This window comes from Delphinus delphis, chromosome 8 (assembly GCF_949987515.2).
Source record: "Delphinus delphis chromosome 8, mDelDel1.2, whole genome shotgun sequence".
Classification (NCBI taxonomy): Eukaryota; Metazoa; Chordata; class Mammalia; order Artiodactyla; family Delphinidae; genus Delphinus; species Delphinus delphis.
The window spans coordinates 49342096-49361628 of NC_082690.1; the positions used below are offsets into that span (position 1 = coordinate 49342096).

Genomic DNA, 19533 nt, shown 5'->3' on the forward strand with positions numbered 1-19533 from the left:
CCCTTGATCATTATGTAGTGTCCTTCTTTGTCTCTTGTAGTAGTCTTTATTTTAAAGTCTATTTTATCTGATATGAGAATTGCTACTCCAGCTTTCTTTTGATTTCCATTTGCATCTAATATTTTCTTCCATCTCCTCACTTTCAGTATGTATGTGCTCCCAGGTCTGAGGTGGGTCTCTTGTAGACAGCATATATATGGGTCTTGTTCCTGTATCTGTTCAGACAGTCTATGTCTTTTGGTTGGAGCATTTAATCCATTTACATTTAAGGTAATTATTGATATGTATGTTCCTATTACCATTTTCTTAATTGTTTCGGATTTGTTTTTGTAGGTCTTTTCCTTCTCTTGTGTTTCTAGCCTAGAGAAGTTCCTTTAGCATTTGTTGTAAGGCTGATTTGGTGGTGCTGAATTCTTTTAACTTTTGCTTGTCTGTAAAGGTTTTAATTTCTCCATCAAATCTGAATGAGATCCTTGCTGGGTGGAGTAATCTTGGTTGTAGGCTTTCCCATTTCATCACTTTAAATATGTCCTGCCACTCCCTTCTGGCCTTCAGAGCTTCTCCTGAAAGATCAGCTGTTAACCTTATGGGGATTCCCTTGTATGTTATTTGTTGTTTCTCCCGTGCTGCTTTTAATATTTTTTCTTTGTATTTAATTTTTGATAATTTGAGTAATATGTGTCTTGGCATGTTTCTCCTTGGATTTATCCTGTATGGGACTCTCTGCATTTCCTGGACTTGATTGACTATTTCCTTTCCCATGTTAGGGAAGTTTTCAACTATAATCTCTTCAAATATTGTCTCAGACCCTTTCTTTTTCTCTTCTTCTTCTGGGCCCCCTGTAATTCTGAAGTTGGTGCATTTAATGTTGTCACAGAAGTCTCTGAGACTGTCCTCAATTCTTTTCATTCTTTTTTCTTTATTCTGCTCTGCAGTAGTTATTTCCACTATTTTTTCTTCCAGGTCACCTATCCATTCTTCTGCCTCAGTTATTCTGCTACTGATTCCTTCTAGAGAATTTTTAATTTCATTTATTGTGTTGTTCATTTTTTTTTTTTTTTGCTTGTTAGTTCTTCTAGGTCCCTGTTCAACGTTTCTTGTATTTTCTCCGTTCTGTTTCCAAGATTTTACATCATCTTTACTATCATTATTCTGAATTCTTTTTCAGGTAGACTGCCTACTTCCTCTTCATTTGTTTGGTTTGGTGGGTTTTTACCTTGCTCCTTCATCTGCTGCATATTTCTCTGTCTTCTCCTTTTGCTTAACTTACTGTGTTTGGGGTCTCCTTTTCACAGGCTGCAGGTTCGTAGTTCCTGTTGTTTTGGGTGTCTGCCTACAGTGGGTAAGGTTGGTTCAGTGGCTTTTGTAGGCTTCCTGATGGAGAGGACTGGTGCCTGTGTTCTTGTCTTTCTGGTGGGCAGGGCTGAGTCTGGTGGTGTGTTTTGGGGTGTCTCGGAACTTATAATTTTAGGCAGCCTCTCTGCTAATGTGTGGGGTTGTGTTCCTGTCTTGCTAGTTGTTTGGCGTGATGTGTCCAGCACTGGAGCTTTCTGGCCATTGGGTGGAGCTGGGTCTTAGCGCTGAGACAGAGATCTCTGGGAGAGCTCTCCCTCATTGATACTATGTGGGGCTGGGAGGTCTCTGGTGTTCCAATGTCCTGAACTCAGCTTTCGCACCTCAGAGGCACAGGTCTGACACCCAGCCGGAGCGCCAAGACCCTGTCAGCCCCACGGCTCAGAAGAAAATGGAGAAAAAAAAAAACTGATAAATAAAATAAATAAATAAATAATGAGCATAAAAATTTTTTCTTAATTAGTAAAATAAAAATTATTTTAAAGTAATAATAAAAAGAAAAAAGAGCAACTAAACCAATAAAGAAATCCACCTATGATAACAAGTGCTAAAAACTATACTAAGATAAACATAAAAATCAGAAACAATCAGTCACAGACAGCAAACCCCAAATCTGCAGTTGCTCCCAAGGTCCACCGCCTCAATTTTGGGTTGATTTGTTGTCTGTTCAGGTATTCCACAGATGCAGGGTACATCAAGTTGATTGTGGGGATTTAGTCCTCTGTTCCTGAGGCTGCTGGGAGAAATTTCCCTTTCTCTTCTTTGTTCACATAGCTCCTGGGGTTCAGCTTTGGTTTTGGCCCCGCCTCTTCGTGTAGGTCACCCTCAGGCATCTGTTCACGTGCAGACGGGACAGTGTTAAAGCAGCAGCTGATTAGGGGGCTCTTGCTCATTCAGGCCGGGGGAAGGAGGAGTATGGTAGTTATAATTGGAATGCAGGGTGAGCCTGCGGCGGCAGAGGCTGGTGTGAGGTTGCAACAGGCTGAGGTGTCCGGTGTGTTCTCCCGGGGAAGTTGTCCCTTGATCACGGGACCCTGGCAATGGCGGGCTGCACAGACCCCCTTTGGGATTTAGATAGTGACTTGTGCTTGCACACAGGGTTCTTGGTGGCTGCAGCAGCAGCGTTAGCATTTCATGCCCATCTCTGGGGTTCAAGCTGATAGACTCAGCTCATGCCTACTTCTGGAGCTCCTTTAAGCAGTGCTCTTTCTTCTGTGGGCAGACAGGGAAGGCATCCCCTCTCCTCGCACACCCCGAAACAATGGTCTCTTGCCTCTTAGGCAGGTCCAGACTTTTTCCTGGACTCCCTACCAGCTAGCTGTGGTGCACTAGCGCCCTTCAGGCTGTGTTCACACAGCCAATCCCAGTCCTCTCCCTGGGGTCTGACCTCCAAACCTGGAACCTCAGCTCCCAGCCCCCGCCCACCCCAGTGGGTGAGCAGACAAGCCTCTCAGGCTGTTGAGTGTTGATCGGCACCGATCCTCTGTGTGGGAATCTCACTGCTTTGCCCTCCGCACCCCTGTTGCTGCACTCTCCTCCGTGGCTCTGAAGCTTCCCCTGCACCAACACCCTGTCTCCGCCAGTGAAGGGGCTTCCTAATCTGTGGACACTTTTCCTCCTTCACAGCTCCCTCCTAGAGGTGCAGGTCCCATCCCTATTCTTTTGTCTCTGTTTTTTCTTTTTTCTTTTGCCCTACCCATGTACATGGGGATTTTTCTAGCCTTTTGGGAAGTCTGAGGTCTTCTGCAAGCGTTCAGTAGGTGTTCTGTAGGAGTTGTTCCACACGTAGTTGTATTTTTGATGTATTTGTGGGGAGGAAGGTGATCTCCACGTTTTACTCCTCTGCCATCTTGAAGGTCCTCCCCCATTTTTTATTTTAAGACATTTGTTGCAGATATCTTTAAATGTTGTTCACGTTCATCACTCTGCTTTATATGCTAAAACCATAAGATTCAGAGATAAGTCTTATTTACTATATCATAATCACTTATAATAAAGGGCAGAATTAGTACATTATCTGTCATATTCTATACTACTAAGGAATCAAATATATATAGTAAAATAGTAAATAGTAAATAGATCTGTACAGATCTTGCATGTGGCAACAGTGGGGCTGTGGCTCGAGTCCACTTGTATATTTTGTGTATTGGATATCACACTTCTGTGAGGTTTTAATATGTTTGTGTTTGGTACCTCTTTAAGGACTGTATGTTTCTTGAGAATAGGGATAATGTCGTAAAATCTTTATTTTCTCACTACCTGTCACATCACTTGGCACACTATGCATGCTCAATACTTGTTCATTGGGTGGAATTGTGTTTAGTTCTAAGAAGCCAACACTTTGATATTCATATTTTAGCATTTGTTTTCATCTGTGATATGGGAATGTATAAAAATTCATTCATCTTACATTTTAGTATGCTGTTAATTTTAATGAAATTACAAAAGTGGAAAAGAACAAAAGAAATCATTACTTAAGATTCCAATTAAAGAGCATTAAAACATAGACTAGTTCACATGTGTTATTCATGAAAAACCTCTTTTCAGGACGTAAAAGTAGGTCTCAAATCAAATTATATTATCACCCAGGCAGGTGGTACTATAGCACTGAAGGGAAAAAAAAGAAAATCAGGGAAATTAACCTAAAGACTGTCAGAGAGAGAAAAATATATGAAAAATATTCAAAGTTTATGAAATTAGAACCTTAAATACCAAGTTTGAATTTGAGTAAGTTATGCTCTTGTCTTAACTTCCGTATGAGGCCAGGAAGGCTACATGCCCAGAACTATGCAGGACAATGTGTGGCATCAATTTGATTTTCTAGCCACCATGGAAACCTACCAGCTGTCACTACATAACCATTAGGTTCAGAAAAATCAAGTATCTGAAGAAAAACATATTTCAAAACTGGGAAATTCCATCTACTTTAGTGACCCTCCATGTCTAAAATACTGCCAATCCTCTCACTTTTCCAGGTGGAGGGGAGACGGTCAGTGATGGTCAGAGCCAGATCTGAAATAATGAGAGCCCTCACCATGCCGCTGTACAGGCTCTAAACTATCAGGATCATAAAACATTACCAGGGTGCTTAAATATCACAGGAAGTATTACTGCTCAAGAAAAAAAAAAAAAAAAACCATATATAATTGGCAGTATTTTTCAGGAAGAGAATCCTTTGTGAATTAAAAGGCATATATTGTCAAACTAATTGGGAGTAGAGTGAGGCCACTGAGACAAGTTCAAACAATAGACTGTAAACCACGCCCCCCCCAGCAGATGATGGGAGCCATTCACAACAGTTTTTCTTGGTTTTTCTGAATAAGAATACACGAAATTATGGCTAGGAGGGAATTACTGTTCATGCCTTTTGTCTCCTTACCACTCAGTAAGCAACCATTCTTCTAAGCAAATGTGAACAAAAAATATTTAAAGACTGTTGAATTGGTGTACTCCTCTGAAAAATTAACTAAATTTTCACAAATGTCACAGCGTACTCTTATATACCTCTGTTTAGAATGGAGGTATTCTTAGTTCTTTCTATTTCATTCTTTCCCCCAAGGTCTTTGCCAAGGGACCTTGTAGGATTTCTTATCTTAGAGGTCCTTAGGCAGAACACAGATCATGCTCTCCTAGTGACGAAACAATAAACACTAGAACCTCTTAAATGTCTTTCCTAAATTCCCACTCTGGCTCTTATTATTCCATGTTTTAAATGCTCCTCAATTAAAGGTTGAAATGTTACTTCGCCTATGCTAAAATCCTTTCACTTCTTTATAATTTCACTAAATCCTGTTATAGTCATGGAATATGTTCTTTTAAAGGTAAGGTTACATCCTAACCTGGATGTCATCTTCCCCTCTTACAAGGAGATCCTGGATACTACAGAATTAGGCAAATGACATAATTTTCTTGGGTTGAAAACTAAAGACCCATGGAGTAAATGTAAGCCATCAATGGTTCACCTAGCTGACTGGGGAACTTCTGAATACAGATTAGGTTGCGTATAAATAATGCTTCTAGGATCTAAAAGTCAACATATATGATCATACAAATGTTCAGCAAAGATTTTGGTAGTCCCCAGCTATGCAATGTTTGTCACTACAATATTCTTGTCTTTTAAGCACTTCCTAACAGAATTTTCACCTCTGATATTTATTATCTGAGGCTTGTTTTCTTCTCTTTGAAGTTGTCTTTTTCTCTGCAGTTTGCAACACTTTAATAACGTGAAGGGCTCCACTCTAGAGAAGCACTGAAGCAAAGAAGAGCTCCATGGAGCCACACTGCGAGAATTAAAACACATCACATTGACTCAGCCTTCCCCCTCTGCCTTCTCTCTGTCAACTAAAAAAAGTTATGAATAAAAAGGATTAATATGGAAACACATATACAGGGAGTTTTGAGTTTCCTTTTGTACTTTTACGTGTGAAGAACAAAAATATGTCTATAAAGTTGCTAAAGCTTAGTTCTAACATCATCAAGTTCTCTTCTCTGAGTCATTAAGTTGCTGAAGCCCAGAAAATCAAATTTGGTTTAGGGCTGTTTGATAATATAGTAACACAGTAAAATGTGATTCCCCAATTAGCTCACGTAATTAGAAAATCAAACAAAAACATGCTCTAAGTGGCTGGTGGGCACACATAAGTAAAGTCTATTGTCATTCTTTATTATTTGCTGATGATAGTGTTATGCCTTCAATTAATGATACCATATACAAATTCCTTATGGAAGAGAACCCACAAGCGTCTGTGTTTATAAATCAGATAAATAATTTAATTACTTAGTTCAGTCATTCATTCATTCACTTTTTTTCCCCTTCATCATTTCTTTTTTGCCAGCCTCTATTAGGTAATGGGGCTATCTGATCCTTGCCTTCTATAGAGCTCTCAGTATGTAAGAACTATATTTAAATTCTTCTAAGGAAGGGACAGTAAACTGAAGGTAGAACATTACAAAAATTATGGCTTTTTGGTTGAAAATTAGATTTTTCTGGCTGATTTCTAAATGTGAATGATTTTGCCAAGACATATATAAGAAAAAAGAAACCGCCTATTCAAGAATTTTCTTGCTCAGAGGTTTTGTCTGGCTGAGAAGGGCTCTGATAGATAAAAGTGGGAATTGAATATTTGTTAGATTATTTTAAAGTAGCTCTTCATATATTCTGTATTCATGTCTGTTGAAATCTAAGGCATATGTTATATGTTGCCTGGCTATATTTAAAATGTTTCTCTCTGTAAGTTTAAATAAATTTAAGGGTTGGTTGGATGGTGAAAATGCTTTCTCACTAGGAATTTCAAACATGTCCTGGTTTGTTCTTTTCTCATTGCTACTGAAGGCATGGTTACATGGTCCAGGGCTTCCCAACAAATATAACAAGAGGATAGTGGGGATAAATTACCTGAGCTTGAACCAATAAAGAAAAGGCATTTCTTATCTGACATGGTCATTCTTAATGCTGTTTAACAGCCAGAAATGTCATATGGTTGTGCTGTCCTTGCCACTGATTTCTTAAGGTCATATTTTAGTGTCTATTCATGGAAAATTTTAAAGATATTAGGAAATTTTTTCCCCTTGTAACTGTAACATTGCCCCTAGTTGGTTTATTCTTTGTAAACTCAGAGTGCACATTTTGTATTGTTTCCTCTCCCCCAAACATCACAAAATTCTAAGGGATGCAATAAGCATTTTTTTTCTAGAGTCTCACTCACATTTTAGAATAGCTTGGATTATATTTCATTTGGATGAAAACATACAATCACAAACGTCAATAAAGTGCGGTTTATTCATAGCCAGGATGAAATTTAACCCCCTAATGGTATTTAAAATGCAGCTCTCTCCTCCTCAAAATGTATTTAATATGTCTCTCTATTTTTTTTTTTCCTATTTACAGGTCAATGGAACAGAAATTGAATATGAGTTTGAAGAAATTACACTGGAGAGGGTAAGTAAAAAACCCAATAATCCAAAACCCTAATCTTGCATTCCACATTCTGCATCCTAATGGGTTGTCTTGTGAAAATGTGCGATTGTGTCTTATACCCTGGAAATTTCTAACAGCACTCACAATGAGAATATTAATGAAATGCTTGCAGTGGAGGGCATGGAGACAAGCAGACCGAATCACCAGAATGTTCAGTATGTAAACTACATTGCCAGGATTTGGAGAAATGAATAGGAAAGACAAATATTCAGTGAGCTTGTATGATACTCTTTTCCTGTTGTTTTCATTATACATGTTTTTCTGTACATTTTAAGATATATTATAAAATATTTTCATTTATGTGATATTAATACTATCTTCATAACTACCATTACCATGCATTTTTTAGTTTAAAAAAACAAGTGATGGATTTTAAAACCTCCCCCACAGAGAAAAACATAGCAACCCTGCAGAGCTCTGCCAGTGTGTTGTTAAGACCTTGGCATGGGTTTGACAAATTAGGGAAATTCTGTGTACCATAACCCTAATATATAAAGATATTTTACAGAAGAACAAAAGAAAGGCCAAAGACCGCCTAGAAAAAAAAAAATGACTGAAAGGTATTAACAGGACATTCATCAAAAAAGAAAAGGCCAGTAACATCCAAAAACCTGCTCAACCTTATTATTAAACAAAGAAAACAATGGTACTAAACAGTTTTTGTCAACCCCATTGACAAAACATTTAAAAGAAATGTTAATGTTCACTGCCATTGAGTGGGCCTGGAATTGGAGTAGCCATGAAAGAGCAGTTTAGAAACATGGATCAAAAGCTTTAAAATGGACACTTTTTGACCCAAGAGTTATAGAAATACACAAGTCTACAAAGAATGTTCACATTGGTATTGTTTATAATAGTGAAGACTGAAAAAGCCAAGTATTTAATAATACATTATTATATGTCCACATAACAGAAAATTGAGTTATATTAATAGTATTTTAGAAAAATATTTAATTACAAGGATAGGCGGTCCAACCAGACTCTATTATTAAATTAAAAATCAAGTTTAAAAATGACATTTAAATATAATCCAATAAACACAAATAAAGCTATATATGAATAATACACATTCACAACTATTTACATAAAGCCTGGAAGAATATACACCAAAATGTTAAAAGTGTTTAAAAAGTTAAGGATTTTTGGGTAGTTTTTAGTTACTTCTTTTTGTTTATATTTATTTCCTATAGTTTCCATAATAAACATGTAATACACATATATTAAAAAATAAAAATGTAAGTATTTTTCCTAAGCTATCATTCAAGCATGAAGTCAGACTCTAGATCTACATTTACATGTATTTTTCCTCTTCAGTTTACTGATAATTCACTTTCCTGAGTCAGGGAATTTCTCACTTCCGGCGTAAATTTTATTGTGAGTGGCTTTAAAAGGAAATTTACATTAAAAGTTAAGAATTTGACAGATGGGTTCTTTAAAACTTCCATTATGAACTTTGATAAAATTTTAAAGGCAGGTTAAATGGAGAAAAGTGAGGTTTGTGGAAAATTAGCTTCAATGAGAAAAGAGAAGACATTTCTCCTTCTAAATTACTAATCTTCTCTCTGGAATTAGCTACGTAACTTGTGGGATGCAGTGCAAAATGAAAACGTGAGGCCCTTGTTTAAAAACTAGTAAGAATTAAAAGATGGCAACAGCAGGAGCCTTCCAAATGTAAGACCTTGTTCAACTACACAGATCTCATTCTCATGGGGCCAACCTCTCTATCTCTGAAGTAAAACGCCATTTAGTTACCCTGGCTTTACAGGTCAGAAATAGTTAGAAGCTAACATAGGTGTGAGGTAGAACATTCTCTAGGAGTCAGACAATTGTGGGTTCTAGTATGTGTTCTGATGCTTACTTGCTTCATGAGACAGCTTGCCATCTCACTGCCTTTACTTCCTGCCCTAGGGTTCCTGACCACACTCTGAACCTTGTGGTGCCCATTAGCTGTACCCCCTCCAGGACCTCTGTGTCAAGCATCATCTTCTCAGAACACCACCTCCTCTCTGCCCTTAACATTTATTCTACTGCCCCCACTCCAAAAATTCTTCACCCCCATTGGGACCTCGAATTATTGATTTCACCATTTACCTCCTGTTTTCACCCTTCTTTATGCCCTCCCCTTCCTCCTCCCCTATAGCATATGTTTCCTGGTCCCATCACTCTAATTCTCCTTCTCGCACGCTCAACATTTTTTTTTCCTCTCTCTTTTTTTGTGTTCATCCAGCAAACTCTCAGCCCTTGTTAATCTACCCTGGTTAGACCTACACCTTCCTACTTACTCCATGCCAGCACCTGTGTAACTGAACATAGCGAGAGAAGCACCTAGTCATCTCACTTTAAATTTATAGCCATTGGTTTCAAATGAACGCTCAAAACACCCAAGCAATTCTTATACATTTCTTTAGAAGAATCACTTTCTCTTTCTCTGGGACAAAAGTTTCATATCTCATTTGCTTCCCTCAAATCTCAAACACTCCCTCCCTCATCCTCACTCTTAACTATTGATCTCTCTTCATATGGCCTTGAGAAAATCCAAGCGATCAAATGAAAACCACCTTACTTTCCTACCACCAGGTCCACTAGTATGCTCTCCCCGTTACAATGAAAGAATTTGCCCTGCTGCTTTCCAAGGCCAGCTCTTCACCTGTGACCTGGTCTCCATAACCTCTTATCCATTTAAGGACTTTGCTTCTGGAGTTTTCTCCTCTCTCTCCTGCAATATCAGTTTCTCTCTTGCTTTTTCCCAGATAAATTTAATATAGACATGATGTAATATCTCTTATCTTAAAGAAAAAGTATGTCCCTTGACCCAATGTTCCCCACCCCCATTATTGCCTCATTACTCTATTTTGCTTAACCAAAAATCTAGGGAAATTGTCTGTTTGCATCAACTCCACTTTAGTACCTCCTTTTCTTATTTTAACCTATTTCATGTTTTCATCCTCACAGTAGTCCTAAAACAGTCCCTATCAAAGTCACAGCAGGTTCCATCTTGCTAAATACAAGCATCAGTTCTCAGTCCTAACTGACTTCTCAGTAGCATTTGATGCAGCTGTCATTGCCTCCTTCCTCAAAGATGTTAATTTCTTAGCTTCCAGAACAAAACACTCTCCTGTTTATTTACCATGTCTTCAGTGCCCTTTCTCAGTCTCCTCACCAGCTCTTCCTCTAATTGTTGGAACACTCCAGAAACCCAGTGCACAGACCTCTTCGTAATCTCTCCTCATTCCCTTGGTGATTTCATCCAGACCCATGGCTTTAAATACCAACTATCAACTTCAGATTCCCAAATCTGAAGTCATGACCTCTTTCTCACATTCCAAATGTGTACAGCTAGCTGTCCAGCTGGCATCTCTCCTGAACATTAAGAAGATCTTCTAAACTTGATATATTCCTAACAGAATTCATGATTTCCCTGCACTCACTATCCTTAGGGCCAAAACTGCTTCTACCCTAATATTCATCGTCTTAACTAATTGGCTCTATTATTTTCCTTGTAATTCAGGCCCCCCAAAACAATAATAATATCTAAGAGTCTTGTATAATTACTCTTTTCCCTCCGTATCCAGAACAAGTCCTACTGGTGCTACCGTAAAAATATATTTCAAAATCAGTTGCATCTTACCACCTGCTCTGCTGAATCCTGGTCCAAGTCAATATCATCCCATGCCTGAACCACTGCAATAACCTCTACTTTTGCCCATTCTTCTCCACAAAGTAGCCAGAGTAACCTTTTTCAAAATAGAAACCAGATCCTACCCCTTTCATTCCTAAAACCCTCCGAGAGGTGATGATTACACTCATTATCATCACCTACAAGGCCTTATACAATCTGACCTCTGCTTCTGTCTCCAATATTATGCCCTAACCATCAACATCTAGAACATTTCACTTCAGCCATACTGACTTTCTCATCAGTCCTCAAATGCCAAGCTTTTCTCAACTCGAGGCCTTTGTATATGGTATTCTATATGCCTGGGAAAGTCTCCTGTCAGCTCTTTATAAGGTTTGCTCATTTCAATGTTTAAATGTCAACTCAAATGTCTCCTTCTCAGAAAAAATGTTTCCTTTGTACCCCATTTAAAGTAGTGCCAGCTTCCCTATCACACTTTTTTCCTTTTCATAGCTTTATTCTTTTATAATTATACTTACTAATATCTGAAATTTATAGTACTTATTATTGTTTACTTTGTTAACATCTATGCCCCCCCTAAATGTATACTATATATAAATATATAGTCAACTCTATATCCAGTTTGCCTAGAACAGTCTCTGGAATGTAGTATTCATTCGGTGACTATTTGGTGGGTGATTGGATTATGCCTGTGCTCTGCCTCTAAGTACAGTGAAGTAGAGACACATGGCCTATGTTTGACTCCTGTCTCTATCACTTGCTGGTCAAGTTACTGTGAGTTGAATCCTTAACCTTTCTGTGCCTCAGTTTCTACATCTGAAAATGAGGCTAAGGTATTTGTAATCACCTCCCAGGACTCTTGTGAGTAATCCACGCGTTAAGATAAAGGTTTAGAATAGCATGCATCATAATTATTCTTAACATTTCCGTTATGCTAATGTGGTAGTTCTCACAAGTGTTATTTATCAGGATCAATGTGGAGCTTAAAACCTAGCTTCCCAGTGTCAGTGAACAATTTACGTTAATCTAACAAGAACTCCTTTCATACCAGCTTTCCCTTTTTTTTTCCTTTTTTCTTCCCCAGTTACTTGGTTAGATGTCAGACATCCAATGATGAAGTTATGGTCTTTGCTATATGTGTTTGCAGCTTACACGTTTTCTACATTCCATCTCCATAACATTTAATTTAGTAATAAACTAACCCCCTTTAGTAACATCCCTGTGAGGTGGATATTGCTAACTTCATTTAACACATTAAGACACTCATAAGTTAAATGAGTTTAAATTAAACTCAGAAATTAACTCACTTGTCAAAAGTCACAATGTTAGTAAAAATGGAAGTAGGATTCAGCCCCATACCCAACAGACATGAAAACCTAAGCTCATTGCCACTAAGTTAAACTGCACCAAATTAAGCTCAAGTGTTTTTTCTCCAAGAAACTTTTCTTGACTTCCCCTCTTAGGAAAGGTGCCCCTTCATAAATTAACACAAGGAGAGAATTTCTCACACTAAGTGATGAATAAAATGTCTTTCCACTGATCTGTGAGTTCTCTGATGGAACGAATTTTATTCTAGTGTTCTTTATATTACTATGATGATATAAAAAGAAAAGGGAAAGCCACTGGACAATTTGAGGACAAGCTGATGACTCCTCTCCTAGAGCATCACTGTTCAATGCATTGACCACTTGCCACACATGGTGAATCCCACACATGTCTTCTGTACATTTAGCTGTTGAACACTTTCTGAACAAGGGCATTGGGCACAGTCCTTGTTTCATAAAATTTCACCGCCTGGGGGAGGACACAGAGAAGTAACTAGGCAGAAACCATAAAGAAGAACAGAATGCTGTGGCTACCTGGCCCAGAATGGAGTACGCCCCTGAGGCATTATACCTGAGCTTGGGTTAAGAAAGGTGAGAGGAAGCTAGCCATGGAGAAGGGAGTAGAAGAAGAGGGCCTCTCAGGAAACGGCAAGTGCAAATGTTCAAGGGTCCATGGAAGAGTAACATGCTGAAGGAACTGCAAGTAGTTCAAGATGACTGACTGCATTTCAAGGTATGAAGGAGGACTCGGAGAGAGAGAGACCAGGCTGGAGAGATGGAGAGGACTTGGAATATAGATGCCTTGGATAACATTTAAACTTAAATTTTAAATTTTATCTTGAAGGCAGTAGAGAGCCTTTGGAGAATTTTAAGCAGAAAAAGTGACATAATCATACTTGTGGTTTCAAAAGATCACTTTAGCTGCAATATTGGGTGTACATTTCATGGGATTCAGGAGATGAGACAGGTATGCCATTTAAGACATATAATTAATGGCTAAATTCTGTCAATGGTGATGAAAGAGGAGATGATTCAAAATATGTTAAGAATGTTAGAAGAACAGATTCTGATGTATTGTAGGATGGGAAAATGCTAGAGAGAGCAAGGAACTCAAAGATGCCTAGACAGTAATCCAAGAAATTCATTAACACAATCTGGGCCTCTCAGCGATGGACACCTGTGATATTTCAAGCCTTTCTGACACCCTCAGCTCTTGTGACATTAATAAAGGTAGCTGAGTATAAAGTTCATGCCTCTGAGTGACTTATCCATTATCCATATATGAAGTTAATAGGTTACGTACCCCTAACATGATTTGTATCAAGAGAAGCTAGTTGACCCAGCATGGATAATAGATTCATCATGCCTTCATAACCCTGACCAGCATGCATGTCTACAATTTAGCAGAGATGTTGAAGTGACTATCTGACCATCTGCCAACCCCTACCCCCAGCCTCTAAAAAAAAAAAGAACATTTGCAGTGCTTTCCTGACAGCTGCACAATTTATGACCGTGTGACACTATACGAATGTTCTGTCTGACAAGTCAGGGATATTCTTTTGCAATTTAAAAAAAAAAATCAAAGAGCTGAGCCATCTTCCCAAATATAAATCATTGACTTTTGTTACTTATTCTTTGACCCGTGATAAAATAAACAGATTTATAGGGTAGAGAAAAGTGACTGATTTATTGCACCCTGCAAATTCCTGCAGGTGAACCGAGTTTGGGGTATAAGGTGGGTAACGTGGGAATTTTTTAAACAGTATTTGTGAACCGCAGGTAAGAAGTGACCCATTAAAGTTGTCTACTGATGGACTTTCCAGACTCATCCAGGTATCAAATTAGTTAGAAATTCATTGGATGTCTGAATCACTTAGGCCAAATTTATTTATCTCACACTATTGAGTTTTCATGAAGATGAAAATTCCTAAATTCAAATGGAATTAAGGGTCTATTGCTTCAAGTAATGTAGAGGCTTTAGGGTTTCTAAATGTCTGGGTTTTTTCTGGGTCTCTTTAGCTATTTCAAATTAGTGGTAACAGGAACAACAAGCCAGAGTCCTGAAGGTATTTGAGGGGGTTTCATATAGTCAGCTATAGCACAGTCTTATTCTATTTTAGTTAAATAAGTTTTAATGCTAGATAATTTTCTTAAATTTTATGTATTTCCAATTATCAGTGTATATTTTAGTGTGTTTGAAATATATGCACACGTATGTCTATTTAAGTACATAGATACCATCCAAACCTAAGTGTGTATTTAGATATAAAAACATTTAATATGTATGAATTTTGATCAAAGTTTTATTGGCTTTGTGGAAGGTATTGCAAGATTTGTAGAACAAAAGTAGATTCACATAAGCAGTAAAAAAAGCACAGTCTTTGAACTCAGACCTTATTTTGAATCCAGAATCAGCCACTTTCTATGTGACCTTGAACAAGTGACAGCCTGTGAAGCCTCAGTTTTCTTCATGATGAATGCGACACTGATATCTATTTTGTTACAGCATTGCTGTGAAAAATAGAAATAACATATGTAAAATGCCTAAAATAGTTCATAGAACGGCATAGATTCTCAGTATTATTAGTTTTTATAAAGTGAATACTCACACCTTTATCTAAGCCTCATTATTTTTAAAGATGTCACTGTTGGTATAACTTCAGGCTATGATTCTAGGGCTAAGTCAAGTGGCAAATGTATGCTTTTCTTTCGTGTGGACGTGTGTGTGTGTGTGTGTGTGTGTGTGTGTATGTGTGAGAGAGAGAGAGAGAGAGAGAGAGACTGTATTTATGGTAAATGATAAGCTTCTTAAGTAATCTCCAAAATGTATGTGTGCCCAATTATCAATGTGTTTTTTAAGCATGTTAAGTATATAAAAGGAGTCTGCCCTGAGTTTGCAGCCATAGCTTCCTCTAGAATAACCCCACACTATTCGTAGCTCTAGCTTCCCTTCTTTGTTAGCTCACAAAAATTTAGTTCCCAGCTAGACAAGCAGTCACAGTGTTTTCTTTTGTTTTCAATAGCTTCAGGCTATGATATTTGCTTCAGATGCTCTAATACCTCCTTAAAATATTTTGTAGAGATATAGTGAGCCACTCTTCTTTTTGTTTGCACAGTACAACTTGCAAGAAGAACATCCTCCTTTGGGGGAACTGCTCCTTGCCCCGTTCCAACCACATCATTCCGGGACCACCTGCCAGTTACAGTACCCATGGTCATACAGTTGATTGGTCTAGTGCTACTTATTGGAATTACCAGGCAAGCTAGTAAAAACTTAATAGAGATACCTGAGCCGTGCCCTAGACTACATAAATCAGAGCCTCAGGAGTGTGGAACATGAGAAATCTTGACTTTTAAAACTTTTCTTAGGGATTTGATGTACAGTTTACAGACTGATACCTGAGCCAAACTGAGCCAATAAGAGTGCTCCTCAGGATTTTTCACCCTGGAGTTTGGGGGATGAGAGGTGCTGCATTCCACCTGGGCAGTATAGCTGTGAGATGTGAGGTGTAAGAGTGGCTGCCGTATGAATTTCCTGACTCGTGGAGTAAGCTCATCTGAGAAAATGAGGCTTCCTGCTGAGAGAGCCAGAGACAGAAGATAACAAAGAGGGAGAGAAAGAGAGAGAAAGAACTGGCAGCATCCAGTTTCTACGTTATATCTGTCCTAAAGACCCAACCAGACAGCCACTCTGTTTCCAGTGGCAAGATGAGCCCTTCTCTTAAATTCTTCTTAGCCAGACTAGTTCAAATCCATCAACCATAACTTGCCAACAAGTGGACTTATACAAATGTATCTTGGTGTTGTATTTTAGTTATCACTGTGTGGAAGTTGTTGAATAGGTCCTGCCCTAGGCTCCTGCTGCCATAGCCTGTCCTCAAAATAAATGCCACCTTGCTTAGCTGTATCTTCTCTAAATTCTAATTGTGCCTCTTACCGCTGAGGTAAGTTCATAAAGCAAAGCTCTCCGGTAGATAATGTTTTTAGCAGGTTGCAATAAACCTTAATACCCCAAAGCTTACACATACCATCCCCTTTAATGTAACCCATTACTGTGTTTCAACTCCCAGAATTAAAGAACAATTTTTAAAAAGTGGAAAGTAAAGAGAATGCCTAGTGACAGGTCTATGAACTTAGGTCTCTACTGTCTAGAAACTTTTCTGGTTTGGAAACTAGCAAGTTTGCAGTGTTAACCATTGGCCTCAGATTTCAGAAAAAAATTGACTGTTAGAAATACGGTTTACAGACATTTGGGTGGGTCATTAATCTAACTTTTCTTTAGATGTAAGCATCAAAGTCTCAGGATTGAAGATCACCTGGTAAACATACTTCAAAGGTCTGATATAGATGAATTGGCACAAAATGCATTTAGCTGAAATTCAGCTGCTGTCTCCAGCCTTCTCCATTTTCTTTATACCTCCCAACTGATTTATCTCCCTTCTTTCACCCACACACTGTCACCAGGGTGTTAACAAGTGCTCTCTCCAGTTCCTTAGTGTGAGCCGTAGTGCCCTCACATCATCTACACTGACCAGTATATTTTCTTCTGCAAGCCACTTGTTATACTATCACCCCTATCTTTTTTCAACATTGCTCTTGATTATTACAAGCACATCTGATGCTAGTATAATGGTACTTCTAAAACTAACAGCTTTAAGATGAAATCTACAATGGAAAGACTTGCACGGAAATGGCAAAGCTCCCTTGTTCCCAACTGAGTTTTCTAATCAGAGTAGATCTATTTTCCTGACTTGTATCAACGAGGTGTGGATAGTGAAGGAGGTTTGGCAAGGAAAGCTCTAACTCAGGGATGCCCTGAGACTTCAGAATCCTGATGGAGGTACTAGATCCTGAGACTACTGGAAAGCAAAGACCCAAGAGGCAGTACAGGACGGGGGCCCAGCAATCACACCTGAGTCACTAAACACTAGATCTTGAGAGCTGAAAAGCTGGGGATTTTATTACTTGCAACTGAACAAACTCTGAGTGATCTAGCTCTATTTTTCTGTAGGTCAACTATCAGGCTAGTAGCAAATATAAACTGAGTCACTCTTAGTGCTTTTTTTCGCAAACACTTCAACCCCTTCCGGAATTATCCCATAGTTCTATGGCCTTATACAGTGACAAGACAACCTACACATTGTTTGGCCATGTTTCCTCAGAGGTGACTGCTGCAACACCCATAGTTCCTCTCTGAGTTGTCCCTTTCAGTCTGTCAGTTTCTGCTACACCTTTCCAGTATAGTAGACATTTGTCAGTTATCTACCCATTTCATTCTTTTCACCCCTTCCCTTTTGCTAACTGTGCCCGGATTTTAGTTCAGATGTCTGCCTTCTCCCACACAACCCATGTACTGTGATGGAAGCTAAAGTGACTCTGAACTCAAGGGGTAGGTCCTTATTGATTTAAGCCAATGAGCACTGATAGAGGCCCTTAGCCTCCATCAGTGGTGACTATGCAACCTAATCCAGTACAATCACAGTGAATTCTGTGACTCTTGCTTAGAATTCTGAGACAGAAACCCACTCTTTTCCACGGTCATGAAGTGATGGAGCCTATAGCTCAGACAGTAGCTTGGAGCCATTTTATGACCAGAAGAGGATTCCAGCTTTAGAATGAAGTACCATTTTAGATGGCAGAGTAGGTAAACGGGGTAGAAAACAGTCTTGGTGACATCTTGAGACCATGAAGCAAACCATCTCTGAAGCACTCCTTCTGAATTTTTGTTAATCTCCTTTATTGCGTTAGCCGGTTTAAATTGTGAGTCCTGTTACTTGCAACTAAACAAATCCTAAATTATATAAATGGGTCATGAGACTCTTTAGCAAACTGTTCAGGGCCCCATCTTCTTAGACATGCCTCAAAATCATTTATCTTTGAAAATTATTCTTTCTCCTTTCTTATTCCAGTTCAGTGAATCTGTCCCCACCCTGCCCCCTCCCCATTGGGGAAGCCTCACGCTAATTCCCTCTGCAGAGGACTCCTCTCCCCCCTTTTACTTCCTCCATAAACCCTTTAATTTCTTCAAAGGGCTTAGGTTTTTGGAAACAAAAGCAGGGAGATCTTTGCAGGCTGCTTCTGATTTCAACTCCCTCTTACCTCCCCCTACAATGAATAACTGCTTTAATGGGGAGAAAGGAAAAGGAAAAATACAGGGAGAAGAAAAAAACACTAGTATCTCAAAATAGAGATACATAGTAGGAAAACTGAAAGTTATTTCAAGCACTTGAGAAATGATTAGAACTAGTTGATTTAAAAGCTTATATTTTATCTACTTAGCTTGATGCATTTTTATACTTTCAAATCATCTATCCTTTGGAGAAACAAGATGTACATAATATGAAAATTTTCATAGACACCAGAACCTCCAAGATGTATTACCTAGTTTTATAGTTTAAAAATGTTTGGTCTGTATAGACTCAGCATAAATTAAACAAAGCACATTTAGTCATTGAGAAGAATGTCACCTTGCATTTAATTCAGGATCACCAACTAGGTTCTATTCCTATTATTGCTCTTCACACCTTTACTAGTTTTGCCTGAGAAGCTCTTACTCAAAACCCAGCTTATGTGTTACCTCCTCTGAAAAGTGTTGTCAAGTTCCCCAGTCAGAGTTAGCTTATCCATCCTTTTCATCACCTCAGGGCTTTCTCATCGTCCCCTGTGTTCATATCCTGTCTACCTTTTATATAAATTTTGAGGCCCTTAGAAGCTAAAATCCTTTTAATTTGGCATTTTACATCTGGCTGTTTTTAATCACTAGAATAACAAAGTATATCACTAACAGAATCACTAGAAGAATATTTAAGTCTTTTGACAAGATGTAGAGATTTGATTCTCATCCTGATTGTGTGTGTGTACACACATACATATATATATATACACACAGGCACATACATGTATAAATTTTATGTACATTTTGTGATATATACATTTCTTTCACGTATTTGTATTTACATGTGTTTGTAGATGGATGGATGGATAGACAGATAGACAGATAGACAGACAGATAGGATCTTCTTTTAAGCCAGAGCCGACGTTCATGCTCTTACTAATGCTGGTGCCACACTAAGTGTATCAACATCATTTATTGAAATTTTAGCTTTGTATGTTACTTACTCTTCTTTGGTTATCTCAAATCTTAGCAATTAGTCTATTACATAAGTTGTAGGGCCTCTCTTTTACAGAGAAGCAAACTGTAGGTCAACGAAATTAAGGCATGTGTCCATGGTCACGAAGCT

The 19533-nt window shown here is 38.4% G+C and overlaps 1 protein-coding gene across 14 annotated transcripts in view; it reads left to right on the forward strand.

Moving 5' to 3' along the window:
* The window catches only part of DLG2 (discs large MAGUK scaffold protein 2), a 929335-nt gene that overhangs the window by 246476 nt on the left and 663326 nt on the right, over window positions 1–19533 (forward strand). For all 14 annotated transcript variants that reach the window (XR_009520377.1, XM_060018173.2, XM_060018175.2 and 11 more), the window contains exon 3: window positions 7241–7291. Coding sequence is in view for 13 of the 14 variants with exons in the window: in XM_060018173.2 (XP_059874156.1) it covers window positions 7241–7291 (51 nt within the window). In the remaining variant the exon portion in view is untranslated. The remainder of the gene's footprint in view (window positions 1–7240; window positions 7292–19533) is intronic.